The sequence below is a fragment of the Otolemur garnettii genome, unplaced genomic scaffold (genome assembly GCF_000181295.1).
Source record: "Otolemur garnettii isolate 467f Iridium unplaced genomic scaffold, OtoGar3 scaffold00046, whole genome shotgun sequence".
Taxonomy (NCBI): domain Eukaryota; kingdom Metazoa; phylum Chordata; class Mammalia; order Primates; family Galagidae; genus Otolemur; species Otolemur garnettii.
The window spans coordinates 8,933,166-8,947,267 of record NW_003852441.1 but is presented as its reverse complement, the minus strand read 5'-3'; the positions used below and the strand labels follow the sequence as shown (position 1 = coordinate 8,947,267).

At 38.1% G+C, this 14,102-nt stretch overlaps 1 protein-coding gene across 1 annotated transcript in view; it reads right to left on the bottom strand.

Moving 5' to 3' along the window:
- Positions 1-2,116: 2,116 nt before the first annotated feature.
- Positions 2,117-14,102, bottom strand: part of LOC100953557 (myosin-4) — a 24,393-nt gene continuing 12,407 nt past the window's right edge. Inside the window, exons 15-37 of the mRNA XM_003791257.1 lie at positions 14,009-14,096; positions 13,808-13,925; positions 13,302-13,425; positions 13,073-13,209; positions 12,684-12,939; positions 11,773-12,015; positions 11,031-11,207; positions 10,665-10,810; positions 10,308-10,398; positions 9,832-10,221; positions 9,218-9,344; positions 8,660-8,778; positions 8,345-8,541; positions 6,976-7,159; positions 6,731-6,896; positions 6,504-6,628; positions 5,930-6,238; positions 5,151-5,354; positions 3,666-3,791; positions 3,404-3,574; positions 3,217-3,321; positions 3,027-3,122; positions 2,117-2,269 (exon numbers count right to left, since the gene is read on the bottom strand). Coding sequence (XP_003791305.1) covers positions 2,117-2,269; positions 3,027-3,122; positions 3,217-3,321; positions 3,404-3,574; positions 3,666-3,791; positions 5,151-5,354; positions 5,930-6,238; positions 6,504-6,628; positions 6,731-6,896; positions 6,976-7,159; positions 8,345-8,541; positions 8,660-8,778; positions 9,218-9,344; positions 9,832-10,221; positions 10,308-10,398; positions 10,665-10,810; positions 11,031-11,207; positions 11,773-12,015; positions 12,684-12,939; positions 13,073-13,209; positions 13,302-13,425; positions 13,808-13,925; positions 14,009-14,096 — 3,852 coding nt within the window. The remainder of the gene's footprint in view (positions 2,270-3,026; positions 3,123-3,216; positions 3,322-3,403; positions 3,575-3,665; positions 3,792-5,150; positions 5,355-5,929; positions 6,239-6,503; positions 6,629-6,730; positions 6,897-6,975; positions 7,160-8,344; positions 8,542-8,659; positions 8,779-9,217; positions 9,345-9,831; positions 10,222-10,307; positions 10,399-10,664; positions 10,811-11,030; positions 11,208-11,772; positions 12,016-12,683; positions 12,940-13,072; positions 13,210-13,301; positions 13,426-13,807; positions 13,926-14,008; positions 14,097-14,102) is intronic.

Below are 14,102 nucleotides of genomic sequence, written 5' to 3'. Positions count from 1 at the left end.
GAAGTGGAGGGATCTTGAGATTTTTTCTGTTCTTGCTTTCTGTTTGGTTATTTGAACACTTATGAATGGAGTAGAGAGAAAAAGACTTACGATATTTCCAGTATTAGTATGTCAGTGGTCCCAGAATTTGCTTCCAGTAGCCATGGTCTTTACAGTCTCAGAATGTAGAGAAGAATATATACTGGCCTTATTATAGATTTTTAGGAGGTTTATCAGTGTCATAATGCCTGACTGGTTGCCTAAAACACTAGAGCATGGTCATCTCTGCTTAATTTCCTATGTGTACATTTTAAATGTTTTATCTACAAGTTAGAGAAAAAGTCCCTTGCTTTTTATAACATTTCACAATCTTCCTTAACTCTCAGTCTCTTTCTGTGACAATAAATCTTGATGCTTGAATCAGGTAGCCACCTCCATTGCTCCTAATTCAAATGTGTTCATTCTTAGAGACAGCCTACTATCTTCCCCTTGCATGCATTGTTTGAGTTTTCATGTTCAGCATCAATAGAACTGTTAGAAACAGTTCCCTCATCTCAGTAATGCCTCATGTCAATTACAGAAAAGGCAAAAAGTGTGGTAAGTAATCCACAATTATCATGTGTGACTTTGTTGTAGTAGAGAAGGAAATAAGTCTATAAATCACCTAATCTGTGAGGAGGATGAAGGAGAATATTAATCAGAACTACTGTGACTCTGCACTTACTACTTTAATCTAGGAATCCAGAATAGTTGACCCATGTGTAATGGAATCCATTCTCAACTCTCTATTGGGAGATGGAATAATAAAGCAGTTAAGCTCTACAGAACTTAATTAAAGTGTAATAATAAAGATCTACTCTAGGCTGGATATTTTACTAGTCTTCATCATGGCTAAGGTGAAGTATTCTTCATAATTATTTTCTACCCCTTTTATGAGGTAGGTTTTTCATTGCTAATTAGGATTCCCACATCATGGAAGATTTCACAAGGATTTCCATGGTAAGCAGAACTCTATGTAGAAATTAGAAGGCCAACAGGAAAATTTATCTAAAAAGTTATGACCATTTTTCTTGAAGAGGGAGGAGGTTCAGAGGAACAGAATTTCTTCCAGAAGAAAATGAAATCTATAATCACAAAGTAACTGGGAAGTTTGAATGCTGTGAGCAGTTTAATGTCGTCAGTGTTTTCCCAGCCCTTTCTTTATAAACTGGTACTAGAATCCTATTTTTATTCTGCATTTTGTTCATGTCCAACTGCATCATCTCTAATTTAATCCATTTTAAAACAGCCTTCTAAACAGCCTTTGCAGGCAGTGGCCTTTCCCATCTTACTTCTCCACACTGCTTCCAGAATTGTTATCAACTCTCCTCAAGAAATTTGACCAGTATGATGTATGTCCTAATTCATCAGCACTGCATGTGAGGCCATACCCTTCACAGTCAGGCCTTACTTTCCACTTCTGGCTGCAGCTGCTACTCTTTGCTTATGAAGCCCATGCTTAAACTTCTCTGAAATCTCATGCTTCTTTTCTCTTCTTAGGATGGCCATATCCTTTTCTTTTTTACCTAATAACTGTCTACTCATCTTTTAGGAACTGGCTCAGTCTTTGAGAAGCTTTTTTGGACACCCTGGGTTAGCAGTTCACTCTATGTTATTGCTATACTTTTATTTCATTCTTTTGTCAAGAGTATGTACTTTGCTCCAAGTCTGTTTGGATTGCTCTCTCCCCCACTAGACTGAGCTCCTCAGAGACAGGGATGACTGTCATATCACTGGTGCCCATTTCTGCACCAGACATGTACTTAGTACTCAGTAAAATTGGTTGAATGGTACTGAAAGTGTATTTATTCCCTTTGCATCTCCTTAAAGCTCTTTGTTTCATTCACCTCCTATTAAACTTGGGTCACTGACTACACTAATTTTTGTCATTATCTCTAACTGTACATGGTAGAAGCTCAACATATGTTGAATAAAGGAATTCGTTCTAACAGCATCATAGATATTATAATTAAGAAACAAGTGTATTTTTAGACTGCAAAATTCTCTGCAGGCTTTATTTCCTTAAGAGACAGGACGGTGACAAAGAACTTCACATTTTGTGTATTTCTTCAGTCACATTTTCTGTCATTAGAGTGAATCACTCTTCACTAATGATTTTTGTGTGAACCTCCCGGCTCTTCACTCGCAGTTTGTTGACCTGGGACTCAGCAATGTCAGCCCGTTCCTCTGCCTGCTCCAGCTCATGCTGAATCTTGCGGAACTTGGCAAGGTTGACGTTAGATAGTTCCTCCTAAGAACAGAAATGCATATGAGAGAACAAGAAAGTTTGACATTTTCTGATTGTTAATGCCTTTCTGCCTATACGCAGCTACAGAATTTGCTTCATCAATTGGAAAGCAAAACGTTCTGTTGTTTGGTGACACAATTACTTGATGGGCAGGACAGCCTACAAACTTGCCTATGTGAATGAGTGTGCTTACCACCACTTGACCACTCGCTTCCTGACAAACTGAAGATGCTACAGTGACAGCAGAGAGACCAACGTAGCAGGGAGGGAATCTGATGTGATCGCGTGTCTTAAAATAAACTTTAAAAAATAGCTACAGTGGTGGTATTCGGGATAGAGAATCTTAAGGAAGGTTTCAGAAGTAACAGGATGCGAAAAAATAACTGTTGCCAAATTGAAAACGTGCCCAAATGGATTTATCATCAAGTTAAATAAGGCTTAGTATCAGGCCCTCATTTGCACAGACCCTATGAATGGTGGGAGTTATAGGGTATTCTGTGTAACGGAGGGAGGGGGTTGAAACAAAAAATCATTTCTGTGTTACCATGTCTGGAAAATTGCTTAAAGAGATCTCAGGAGAAATAAACTCAAATCTCTAAGGCTCTAGTAATTTGTAGTTCTTTTTCTCATTTTAAATATTCATTTTCATACCTCTTTCTGTATTCCCAATTTTGTATTCTTTGCCTTAAATAAAACCCTTTAAATTCCATGAGCTTCAGACCCCTTAAAACCTGCATCTTTTCACTGTGGAGATACTCACAGCCTCTTCAGCTTGTCTCTTGTAAGATTTAACTTTGGTTTGTAATTTGTCCACCAAATCCTGCAGCCTGAGAACATTCTTGCGGTCCTCCTCAGTCTGAAAGAGGTAGCAAATAGTGCCATTATTTGAAAATAACCCATTTTATTTTCTTGAATGTTGTAGGCCTAGAAAATACAAAAACTCTGGTCACCTGGTAAGTGAGTTCCTTCACTCTTCTCTCGTGTTTGCGAAGACTCTTGACAGCCTCAATATTGCGCTTCTGTTCACTTTCCACCTCACTTTCAAGCTCCCTCACCTACAAGAGAACAAAAGTGTTTAACAGTTTGGCTATAACTAGCTGCATGAACAGGTTAGGAATTGAAGTTATAGAGACCCGCCTTGGCCTCCAGTTTCTGGATGTGCTTCTTCCCGCCCTTCAGCGCCAGCTGCTCAGCCTCGTCCAGACGGTGCTGCAGGTCCTTCACCGTCTGCTCCATATTCTTCTTCATCCGCTCCAGGTGGGCGCTGGTGTCCTGTTCCTTCTTCAGCTCCTCAGCCATCATGGCAGCCTGTATAGCAAATAAATCAAGAAAGTCAAAAAAGCTAGAGATGTCAGGAAATCTCACTGACAAATTAATAGAGAAAGTGCCTGTCACTCACATCAGTGATGGCCTTCTTGGCCTTCTCTTCTGCATTACGGGCTTCTTGGACAATGTCCTCCATCTCTCCCTGGATATGGGAAATGTCTGTCTCCAGCTTCTTCTTGGTGTTGATAAGGCTGGTGTTCTGTTTCAAATTAATAAAAACGAAGAAAAGTACACATTTAATTATAACCACATTGTCATTTTAACTAGTAGTATATACAGGCCTAAGTTACTGATCATACAAAATGTTTAGAATAAAAATCCAATCAGAAGTTAATTCTAAGTTATGCTTTTTCTCCTGTCTACCCCATCTCTGTAAATAAAACTTCTAAAATATTCCAGGTAAGATTTAATTTATGATACTGAACATATTTGACTATTTTCAGTGGTGTTTGTGAGCATAAAACACAACACCCAAACCAAAGTCATATATGCCATGTAGTACTGTGTAGCTCATTTAAATTGGATTATTGATTTTTAGCTGTTCATTCATATTTGTTGGTTCCATATTATAAGTGTGTAAGTAGCATCATTATTGGTACAAAAATGAACCAAGAATCCCATGTGTTTTTGGAAGGTTGAAGTTATTTGAAATATCCAGTCAAGCCTGGATGTTCATGATGAGTAAGAAAAATGTTGCATATTTATTTAATTTAAAATTATATGTAGCATGTGATTTTAACACTTCTATACTGGCTATTTTTATATATTACAACTTTCAAAAGTATACAATAATATATGTTTATTGTGAAATAGTACAACATTCAAATTAGCCCAAAAAAGAGAAAAAAGTGATTATCATACTCTCTCTGAACAGAGATAAAATAAAAGGATAAACTTTTATTTATCCTTTTGGATGTTTCCTTTCTATTTTTACACAGAAAAAAATAGTCATATATCCTTTATTATTTTTAATTTGCTTTTTTCATTTATCATGTGAACATCTTTCCATGGCAGTGACGCATATTACAATGGCTGCATATTAGCCATTATGAGGATATACCACCATTATTTAACAAATTCACTGTATACAACAAATACTAACTAGCTGTATGGATGGTCCACATTAGTTTGAAATAAAGTTAGCCTATGTGTATATATGATACACAAATATTACCTAGTGGCTTATCTTTTTTCTCCTCTATTCTATTTTCTTATCTATGTGCACTTTAGAGTTACAAATGACAAGATGGCTACCAATGTTGTGTATATAGTTATTGGCAGGCAAAATTCTCTGGTTCTTTATTACAATTTCTAGAACTTGAGGTTATTATAGTTATTGGCAGGCAAAATTCTCTGGTTCTTTATTACAATTTCTAGAACTTGAGGTTATTTCAAGTCCATATAATTATTCCAGCTCATCAATATACTTGTGAACCAGCTAGGTCCCAGTATGTACTTATATCACCCTACATATATGTTCCAGAACTGTAGCAAGGGACCCATGCCAAGATTACTCCTTACCTTATGAATAAGCTTATCTTCCAATCCTGAACCTTACCTGAGTGTGCAGAAGTTGCACACGCTCACTTGCATCCAGAAGCTCTTGCTCTGCCATTTTCCTGCTTCTCTCAGTCTGTTCCAGGGATGCTCTGAGCTCTTCTACCTCAGCCTGCATCAGATTAGCTCTGCGCTCAACCATTGCCAGTTGTTCTTTAAGGTCATCTTGGCTTCTGATGGCATCATCCAAATGTACCTGAGTGTCCTACACAGAAAGAGAAAAAGAGTCTTACTCATGCTCTAATTAAAGCAAATACAAATATAGTACACTTGTACACACTTTGTTCCTATTTAGTCATACTTTAACTTATTAAGATCAATCTGCAAGTACCATTAATAACAAATTCTTTGTAGTTTAGGTAGCAGTTCTACTCAAAAGAACAGGATGTTATATTCTTCTTGAGCTTAGATCATTAAAAAAAATTACCATGGCTAAATCTACAAAATTTTGGATCAGGAAAGCATCCTTAAAGACCAAATAGTCTAGTAGTGTTCTTTTATATATCAACAAATAAAGTCCAGATAAATGAAGCGGTTTGAGCAGTGGCATGTAACCAAACTCTCTCATAACTTCCTCTGTCTCCCCACACATCACCACGTGTCTTTTCTGCAGGTGACAAAGCGTCTACCTGGGCCTTTTAGAACTAGGCTCTTTTTCAGCAGTGTGCATACATTTTCTAACTGTTTGCCATATTACTTAGATGATTTATGACCTATGATCCTCATAAAATATTAAAATGTAAGTCACACAACCCAGACTATCTGACAGCATGTGTGTACCTTCAGTACTCCTTGTGTGTTTCTAAGGTGCCTTATTGCCTCAGAAGCCTGGCGGTTGGCATGGTTCAGCTGGATTTCCATTTCATTAAGATCTCCCTCCATCTTCTTCTTGATCCTCAGAGCATCATTCCTGCTCCTGATCTCAGCATCCAGGGTGCTCTGCATCGACTCTACAGTTCTCAGATGATTCCTCTTTAGTTGATCAATTTCCTCATCTTTTTCAGCAATTTTTCGGTCAATCTCAGATTTTACCTGATTTAACTCAACTTGGATGCGAAGAATTTTGCCTTCCTCATGCTCAAGAGATGCCTGGATGAAAGCAACATTTATTGAGATCACCTAAAGAGCTTTCCCCCCACTTTTGTATTATGATGATTTCTCCAAGAAGGCATTAAAAAAACACAAACTTTCATACATGTTGATGTATCCTATTAACTCTGCACTCTCAAGTACCATTTGATGTTTTTCAGTGAATTACATATGTTATCCCCTAAAATGTTTGCAACATGATAAATCTCAGTTGCATTAATTTTTCAATTTATTTATAATATAGAACTGAGCAAATGAAACGTACCTCTGCTTCCTCTAGGGATGCCTGTAGTTCACTCTTCTCTTGATCAATTTGTTTCTTTACTTTCTCCAATTCGTGGATATGCTTTCCACCCTCTGCAATTTGCTCAGTCAGGTCAGAAATCTCCTCTGTAGTTTAATAATAAGATACCAAAATTCAGTTGAGGAGAATGAAAAATTGAAAAGATATATCCCTGTCATTTTTGAACTAGAAAGACTGCAGTGACTTACGCTGCAAATTCTTATTCTCTCGCTTCAGAGTTTCAAGTTGATCCAGGGCTTCCTCATAGGCATTCTTCACTTTGAACAGCTCAGTGCTAAGAGAACGGGCCTCCTTCTGAGAGGCCTCCAGTTCAGCCCGAGTTTCTTCATACTTATGTTTCCATTCTGCCAGAACCTGAAAGTACATGGACAGTAAGCCTCTGAAACCAAGTATAGTGCCAGTTTCCCCCTAGGGGGCCAGGATTGTGGATCACCTTGTCAAAGTTCCTTTGCTTCTTATCAAGAACTACACAGGCAGCATTAGATCTTTCCACATCTATTATGAGGTCTTCCACTTCATTCTGTAGCCTCTGCTTTGTCTTTTCAAGAGAAGCACATTTGGAATTCACGGCTTCTACATGTTCCTCAGCATCCTGCAGACGCTGGGCCAGCTTCCTCCTGAAAAGTAAGTCAGTATGAGTGACCAAGAGCAGATTCAGAGTCACCACAGTGAACTTTATAAAGCTGCTGACTAGGAAAGCGTATTTCCCCCAAGATTTTGTGTTCCTGTGTCCACAAGTTGTTAATTTTTTCCAAAATACTTTCTCAGTACTCTTTTTAGCTCTTGTAGAATTCTTTTTTTTCCCCAGTGAGTTTATCTCAGGTCACATAAACATAATGTGTGTGTGTGTGTGTATGTGCATGTGCACACATATATATCTATGAAGCCACTTTGTGTCTGTCAGTGTGGAGGGAGGAGAGAGAGAGAATGTAAGTCCTTGAGCTACATGATCAATGTAAAAACGTGCAGGTGAGGAAGAAATAGCAACAGTGAATAGGAGGCATCTAGTTTATAGTCTCCTTTTCTAGTAGGATCCTTGTTACTTTACAAATGAGGAAACTGGCCCAGTGTGACATGTTCAGGGTCATATTGGTTACTTTCTGGATTTGGTGACGCTAGACAATAAATATTTTTTCCATTATTGCATTTCCTAAACACCTTTCAAAGTCTTATTTACTAATCCCTTTACTAACCTATATAATTCATAAACTCTCCCAGCCCACACTCTTACCTAGAATGTTCTTTTTGCAAATGTTTGCTAAACCCTCTCATTCTGCTTAATTCTGAGATAAATAAAATTTAGGAAGGTTTCCTTCATGAGAAACATAGGGTTTTTTTCATACATAACTCCCATGAAGTTTAATCCACAAACAGTATGTATAATTAGAACAAATACATTGATACTGGTAGTTGAAGTGATGACAGGGTATGCTAGCTTTATTCTAAATATTCAATACTCCAGGTAAGTAAAAACTGATTACTATTAATTATAATATTTATAATAATGTACTGTATAGTCTCAATGTCTTTATTTTTCCTCTTATTAAAGGAAATTAATTCATGAAGTACATGGTGATAATTGATAATCCATTTTGATAGAAAGAAATTTAAGATGCTTTTGTGCCAGAATGAGAGGGGAGCTCTGGTCGTAAGAATATGGTGGAATATCCTACTGTATAATGAAATAGGCTGATATCCTTCATTTTTTCCTATGCCTGGAATATTTTCTTTGTTCTATTTTTCCTTCACTATTTTTACTTTTACTTTTATTTCTTCTCGTCCCCCTCATTAAAAACCCATACTTGGCCTCCTCCAGCTCCTCTGTGCGATGGATGGCATCCGTCTCGTATTTGGTCCTCCACTGGGCAACCTCGCTGTTGGCCTTGGACATTGCCCTCTGCAGCTCAGCCTTGGCTTCCTGCTCCTCCTCATACTGTTCCCGCAGCAGGTCACAGTCGTGGCGGGTGGACTGCACAGCGTGAGCCAGAGCATTCTTGGCCTAGACCAACCAAAAAGCAGGTAATACAAGTTTACCTTCTGATCATTAATATTCTCTAGGTGAAGTTCAGTAGTGCTTCATGTTTCACAGTTTAAAATGTCCACTGGAGGATTCTCACCTTTGTCTCCTCTTCTAGCTGCCTCTTTAATTCCTCGATTTGTTGTGTAAATGCTTGTTTGCCTCTGGATAGCTGAGAAACCATAGCATCTTTCTCATCTAACTGTCGTGAAAACTCACCTGTGGAAGAAAAACCATCAGTGATTTAGTTCTCTTATTCAGGTAAAGAATGATTTAAAGAATGGAACAATATTATAACCTTCTTATTTCATATGATGAAAAGAATAACTTGAGATCTTTAGTGCTGTGGAGAAAGTTATTTCTTTCTTTTTAAAAAAAATGAATGAACTTTTTTATTTTTTAGGATTTGAAACTTTGAGTAATGCTGAGGCAACAAAAATCTCCAGAGCCCAGAAAACTTAATTTTTTCCCACACTTATAGCTTACAACCATTGTAAGGTTGTAAGTTGCTTTTTACTATCTCATAATAAAAAGATGAAGCAGTAACTAAAGTATAATAAATGGATGTGCACAGTCAGAGAAATGATTTGTGTTTGATGGGCAGAGCTCACCATTCATTCCTCATCTCTCCAAAGGCCTGTGATACTCATTTACTGACCTGACTCTGTATGCAAACGTGCCTTCTGGGCTGACAACTCATTTATTAATCGTTGTTGCTCCTCTGCCTTTGTTTTTATTTCACTAAGTTGGTCCTCTAGGGTGCGGCACATTTTCTCGAAATTTCCCTGGGATGGGAAATAGGAAACAGGAAGAGAGAATGCATTTCTGTTTGTAATGCTGGAATTTAAGATCTGTAACTGTTTGTGGAGAAAGAGGCTGAATTTTATTTGCTTTTCTGTGAAAATTCTCCATGGTGCCTATAAAGTAGTAGAAGCATATGATTCTGGTTAAATTAATGATTATATTATTTTCTTTTGCAAAGTATAACCATCATCTAAATCCTGCATCACGTAGAGTTTGGATTTTAGATAAGTTTTTCTTATAATTTGCATTCTTTCCTGATAATAGCAACAGCTTGATTTGTGTTTTCTACAAATGAGATAATGAGAACTTAAGCGATTCAATTCAATACAATAATGCCTTTTAGGAATAATTTTTAAACTTCAGATAACATCTAATGTGTGTGCAGTTGGGATAGATATAGTCTTAGATACATTTGGTTATTTTGAATTGTTGCAAATAAAGATGAAAAGGGGAAAAGTTAATAAATACCTTGGCTTTAGAAACAGTGTCCATGTTACTAGCAAGGTCATCGATCTCCATCTTCATCTCGCTCTTCTCCTTCTCCAGCTTCTGTTTGACCCGCTGCAGGTTGTCAATCTGCTCCCCGAGCTCAGCCACACTGTCTGCGTGTTTCTTCCGAAGCGCAGCTGCTGTGGCTTCATGCTGCAGGGTGGCCTCCTCCAGGTCCCTGCGCATTTTCTGAAACTCAGATTCCCGCTTCTTGTTCATCTCAATGTGGGCTGAAGTGGCCCCGCCAGCTTCTTCCAGCCTCTCACTGATCTCCTCCAGTTCCCGGGAGAGGTCAGAGCGCTGCTTCTCTGCCTTGGCCCGTGAGGCCCGCTCTGCCTCGATTTCCTCCTCCAGCTCCTCAGTGCGGGCCTGGAAATGATGAAAAATAGAAACTCACCTCCCTCATGTCAGCAATCTTTTTCTATTGAATTAGGCTGATGGAATCATGTGCTTACTTGTAGCTCCTTGATCTTCTTCTGCAGCTGCATCCCAAGGGCCTGTTCATCCTCAATCTTGCTTTGCAGATTGCTCATTTCAAATTCCTTCCTATTAGAATAACACATTAGCTTATAGTCAGTTTTCTTACCGGTCTTTTCTGTGTAATTCAATTTCTTTATACTGTTAGTTTTGAGGACAAAAGTAGTACATGTTTTATAAATCAATAACTTACCATTTTTTAAATAAAAAAGGCAAAGATGTCATTATTCATTGTTTCCTGTGTGTCGTGAAATAATATTTTCGCAATCTTTTTAACATGTATTTCATCTGCATTGACATATAAGCAGGTAATAGCTGAATTATGCAACACTTACTTTTTGAGTTTCTCATCAAGTTGCTGTTTGTCATTTTCTATATCCATTGTGGATTCTTGGGCCAATTTGAGGTCACCCTCCAGTTTTCTCTTGGCTCTTTCTAAGTCCATGCGGAGTTTCTTTTCTTGTTCCAGAGATCCTTCAAGCTAAATTTATAATGAATTTTATTTATTTCAGTTCTTAAGCACTGAGCCCTTTTATAACTTTCAAAAATACACAAGAAAAAACTTAAAAATGTACCTCAAATAGCATAAGAATTTGATTATTTTCAAACCAGGAGTTAAAGGCTTATGGTCACCAGTGATGGTTTTGTGTCACAATTATTAACTTTATCTTAAAGGGAAATGTTTTATTTCTCACACTTACATCATCCACTTGCTGCTCTAGCTTGGTTTTAGCTTTGGTCAGGGTGTTGACTTTGTCCTCTTCTGCCTGCAGGTCATCCAGGGTCTGCTGGTGGGCCTCTTGGAGGGCCTTTTTCTCCTTGGTCAACTTTGCTATGTTTTCATCCAGGCCTGCCATCTCCTCTGTGAGGTTTTTTACCTTTAGATTTGAATAGATGACCAGAATGTTAATTACAACTTGTCATCTCAATGAAAAACACAGTATAGTAATATCTCAGGACAATGTTACTGTGAGATGGAAAATGGAAACCAGAAGCTAACCCAGACCTATGAGGCTAAAAAAAAAATACAAGGTAAAGGTCAAGGTAAATAGACAGAGGAGGTAAAGACTAAAGAGATGGCATAATTATAACAGTGTTTTTATTTCACATTCAGTAATTTTAAGTTTCCAATTAAAATATTCCAGGGCAGCACCTGTAGCTCAGTGGGTAGGGCACTGGCCCATACAGATGGTGGCAAGTTTGAACCTGGCCCCAGCCAAAGTACAACAACAAAAAAATAGCCAGGCTATTGTGGCAGGCGCCTGTAGTCCCAGGTACTTGGGAGGCCTAAGCCCAAGAGCTGGAGGTTGCTGTGAGCTGTGATGTCATGGAACTCTACCAAGAGTGACAAAGTAGAGACTCTGTCTCTAAAATAAAAAAAATAAAATATTCCAATAACAAGTTAGTAATTGTAAGCAGTCTAAAATGGGTCATAATTTGTACCTTGTTCTCTGTGGCATGTTTCTCCTTCTCAACCTTGGCCAGTGTCAGCTCAAGGTCATCAATGTCTTTCTTGAGTTCTGAACATTCATCCTCCAGTTTCCTCTTCTTGGCCGTCAGCTCAGCATTGATCTCTTCTTCATCCTCAGCCCTCTCTATGGCCTCCTTGATTTTGGCCTCAAGTTGTATTTTGGTTTTGATCAGCTGATCACACCTTTCCTCTGCATCAGCCAAACTATCTGCTTCCTAAAGGGAGAAATTAAGCATTTTCACTATATCTGGAAACATAACAATTTATTGAAAGGTAGAAACTTCTAGGACCCTACCAGTTTCACCAACACCTAGCCAGTTAACTTGCCAAGTTTCAAAATCAAACAAAGACATAATTTCAGTCTCCTGGTTGAATATGGTAACATATTTTCTCCAAATTCACTTGTGGAAGGTCATCTCAGGAAAAGTAGATTGTTAGCAAAGATCTGCAATTTGCTAGCTTTGGAACTTTGTAAAATCATTTGCTCATTCTAGGATTCAGTTTTCTCATGTTAAAGGGGAAATTAATTTAGTCCTTTTACTGCCCTGGTGAAAACAACCTAACTTCTATTTTATGCACAAAAATGTTTGCTAGAGAAAGAATAATCTAAGCTAAGAGAAAATTCCACAAAGAAAGAATGAGTAGTGCTATTTTTATGACTTTTCTCACTGATGACCAGCTATGTATGAATGCACACACAGCATGACCTGTGACTCTGCATCTATGGCTTCTTTATGTATGAGTCAGTAATTTTGAAAGGTAAACAATAGCAAGCAATGTTTTAGTGGAAATGGTTTAATTTTAAACCTAGGAAAAAATTCTCCTATTTAGTCAGTGAATGGATAAGAAGATATGGTTGAACTGTGCAATATGTAATACTCACAGCTTGAACCTGGAGCTGCAGGTCATTTTTCTCTTGCATCAGAGCTACCATCTTTTCTTCCAGTTCTTTCCTTTTTGCCTCTGACTTAGCCAGTTCTTCTTTGGCCTTCTCAAAATCTTCCTTCATGGTGGCCATCTCCTTCTCTGTCTCTGCACTCTTAAGGAGGGGCTTGATCTTGAAATACAGCTTCATCCAGGGCCAGTGCTTCACATTCATGAAGGCGCGGATGTTGTACTGGATGCAGAAGATGGACTCTCTGTAGGAAAAGAAAAAAAGATGCAAGTGGAGAAGAACGTGGAAATTGACCATGACTTAACAAAAGTAATGACTGCGTGGAATTCAGTGATGAAAGTTGCAGAGGGAAGGAAGACTTGTGCTTGGTCCCTCACCTCCTCTCCATCATCTTCCTGAACTCCACTCTCATCAGGTACCCTCTACAGATGGCCTGAGTGCGTGTGATGAGTTGAGCCAGCTTTTCATCTCGCATTTCCTCTAGAGCTCCCAGCAGGCCAGCTTTAAAGAAAACCTTGACAAAGATCAAGTTAAGTGTTATTTCCATTGATGAGAAAGTCCAAAAGTGATTAAATTATGATAGATAAAAATTGGAACTGGTGATACCTTAGTGTGACCAAATTTATACTGGGAGTGGTCAATGTCAATAGACCCTAGAAGTTTCTCAGAAGCCTTCTTGCTGTCAATGAACTGACCATCTGGGATAGCACTTGCATTTAGAACTTTGTATCTGTCAGAATAAAAAGACTGTAAAAATGTAGCTTTTCTTCACTAAAAAAAAAAAAAAAAAATGATGAAACACTTCGTAGCTCTGGTGGTGTCATTGAAGGGATGATAGATTAATTTTTGGAGAACAAAAAACTTTAAAAATCAAACAGTGCTTTCTGTAAAACTTGGGAAAATATTAAAAACTTATAAAGCTAGGCTTCTTTCTCTTTTTTTATTAAATCATATCTGTGTACATTAATGCAATCACAGGGTTTCTTTCTCTTATCACATTTCAAGTTAATTTCATTTCGTTTTTCAAGGAAAAGGTAAAAAAAAATGCTTGAATTACATAGCAATGTTGAACAGACTGAGATGTTGAAAGGGAAAAATAACAAGATACAAACCTCTGTTTGAAGTCTGCATAAAGGATTCTGCTTGGGAATCCTTTCCTACAGATGCGGATGCCTTCCAGCACACCATTACACCTCAGCTGGTGCAGGACAAGTTCATGCTCCATGGCACCTGAAGGAAAGGTATGTTTTCTACTTAATAGTCTAAAAGAGGAGTCACACAAGACTCTTCTTGGGATATCAGAAATGCCTTACCAGGAGTTTTGGTTTCATTGGGGATGATGCAGCGTACAAAGTGGGGGTGAGTGCTCCTCAGGTTGGTCATCAGCTTGTTCAAATTCTCCTGTGG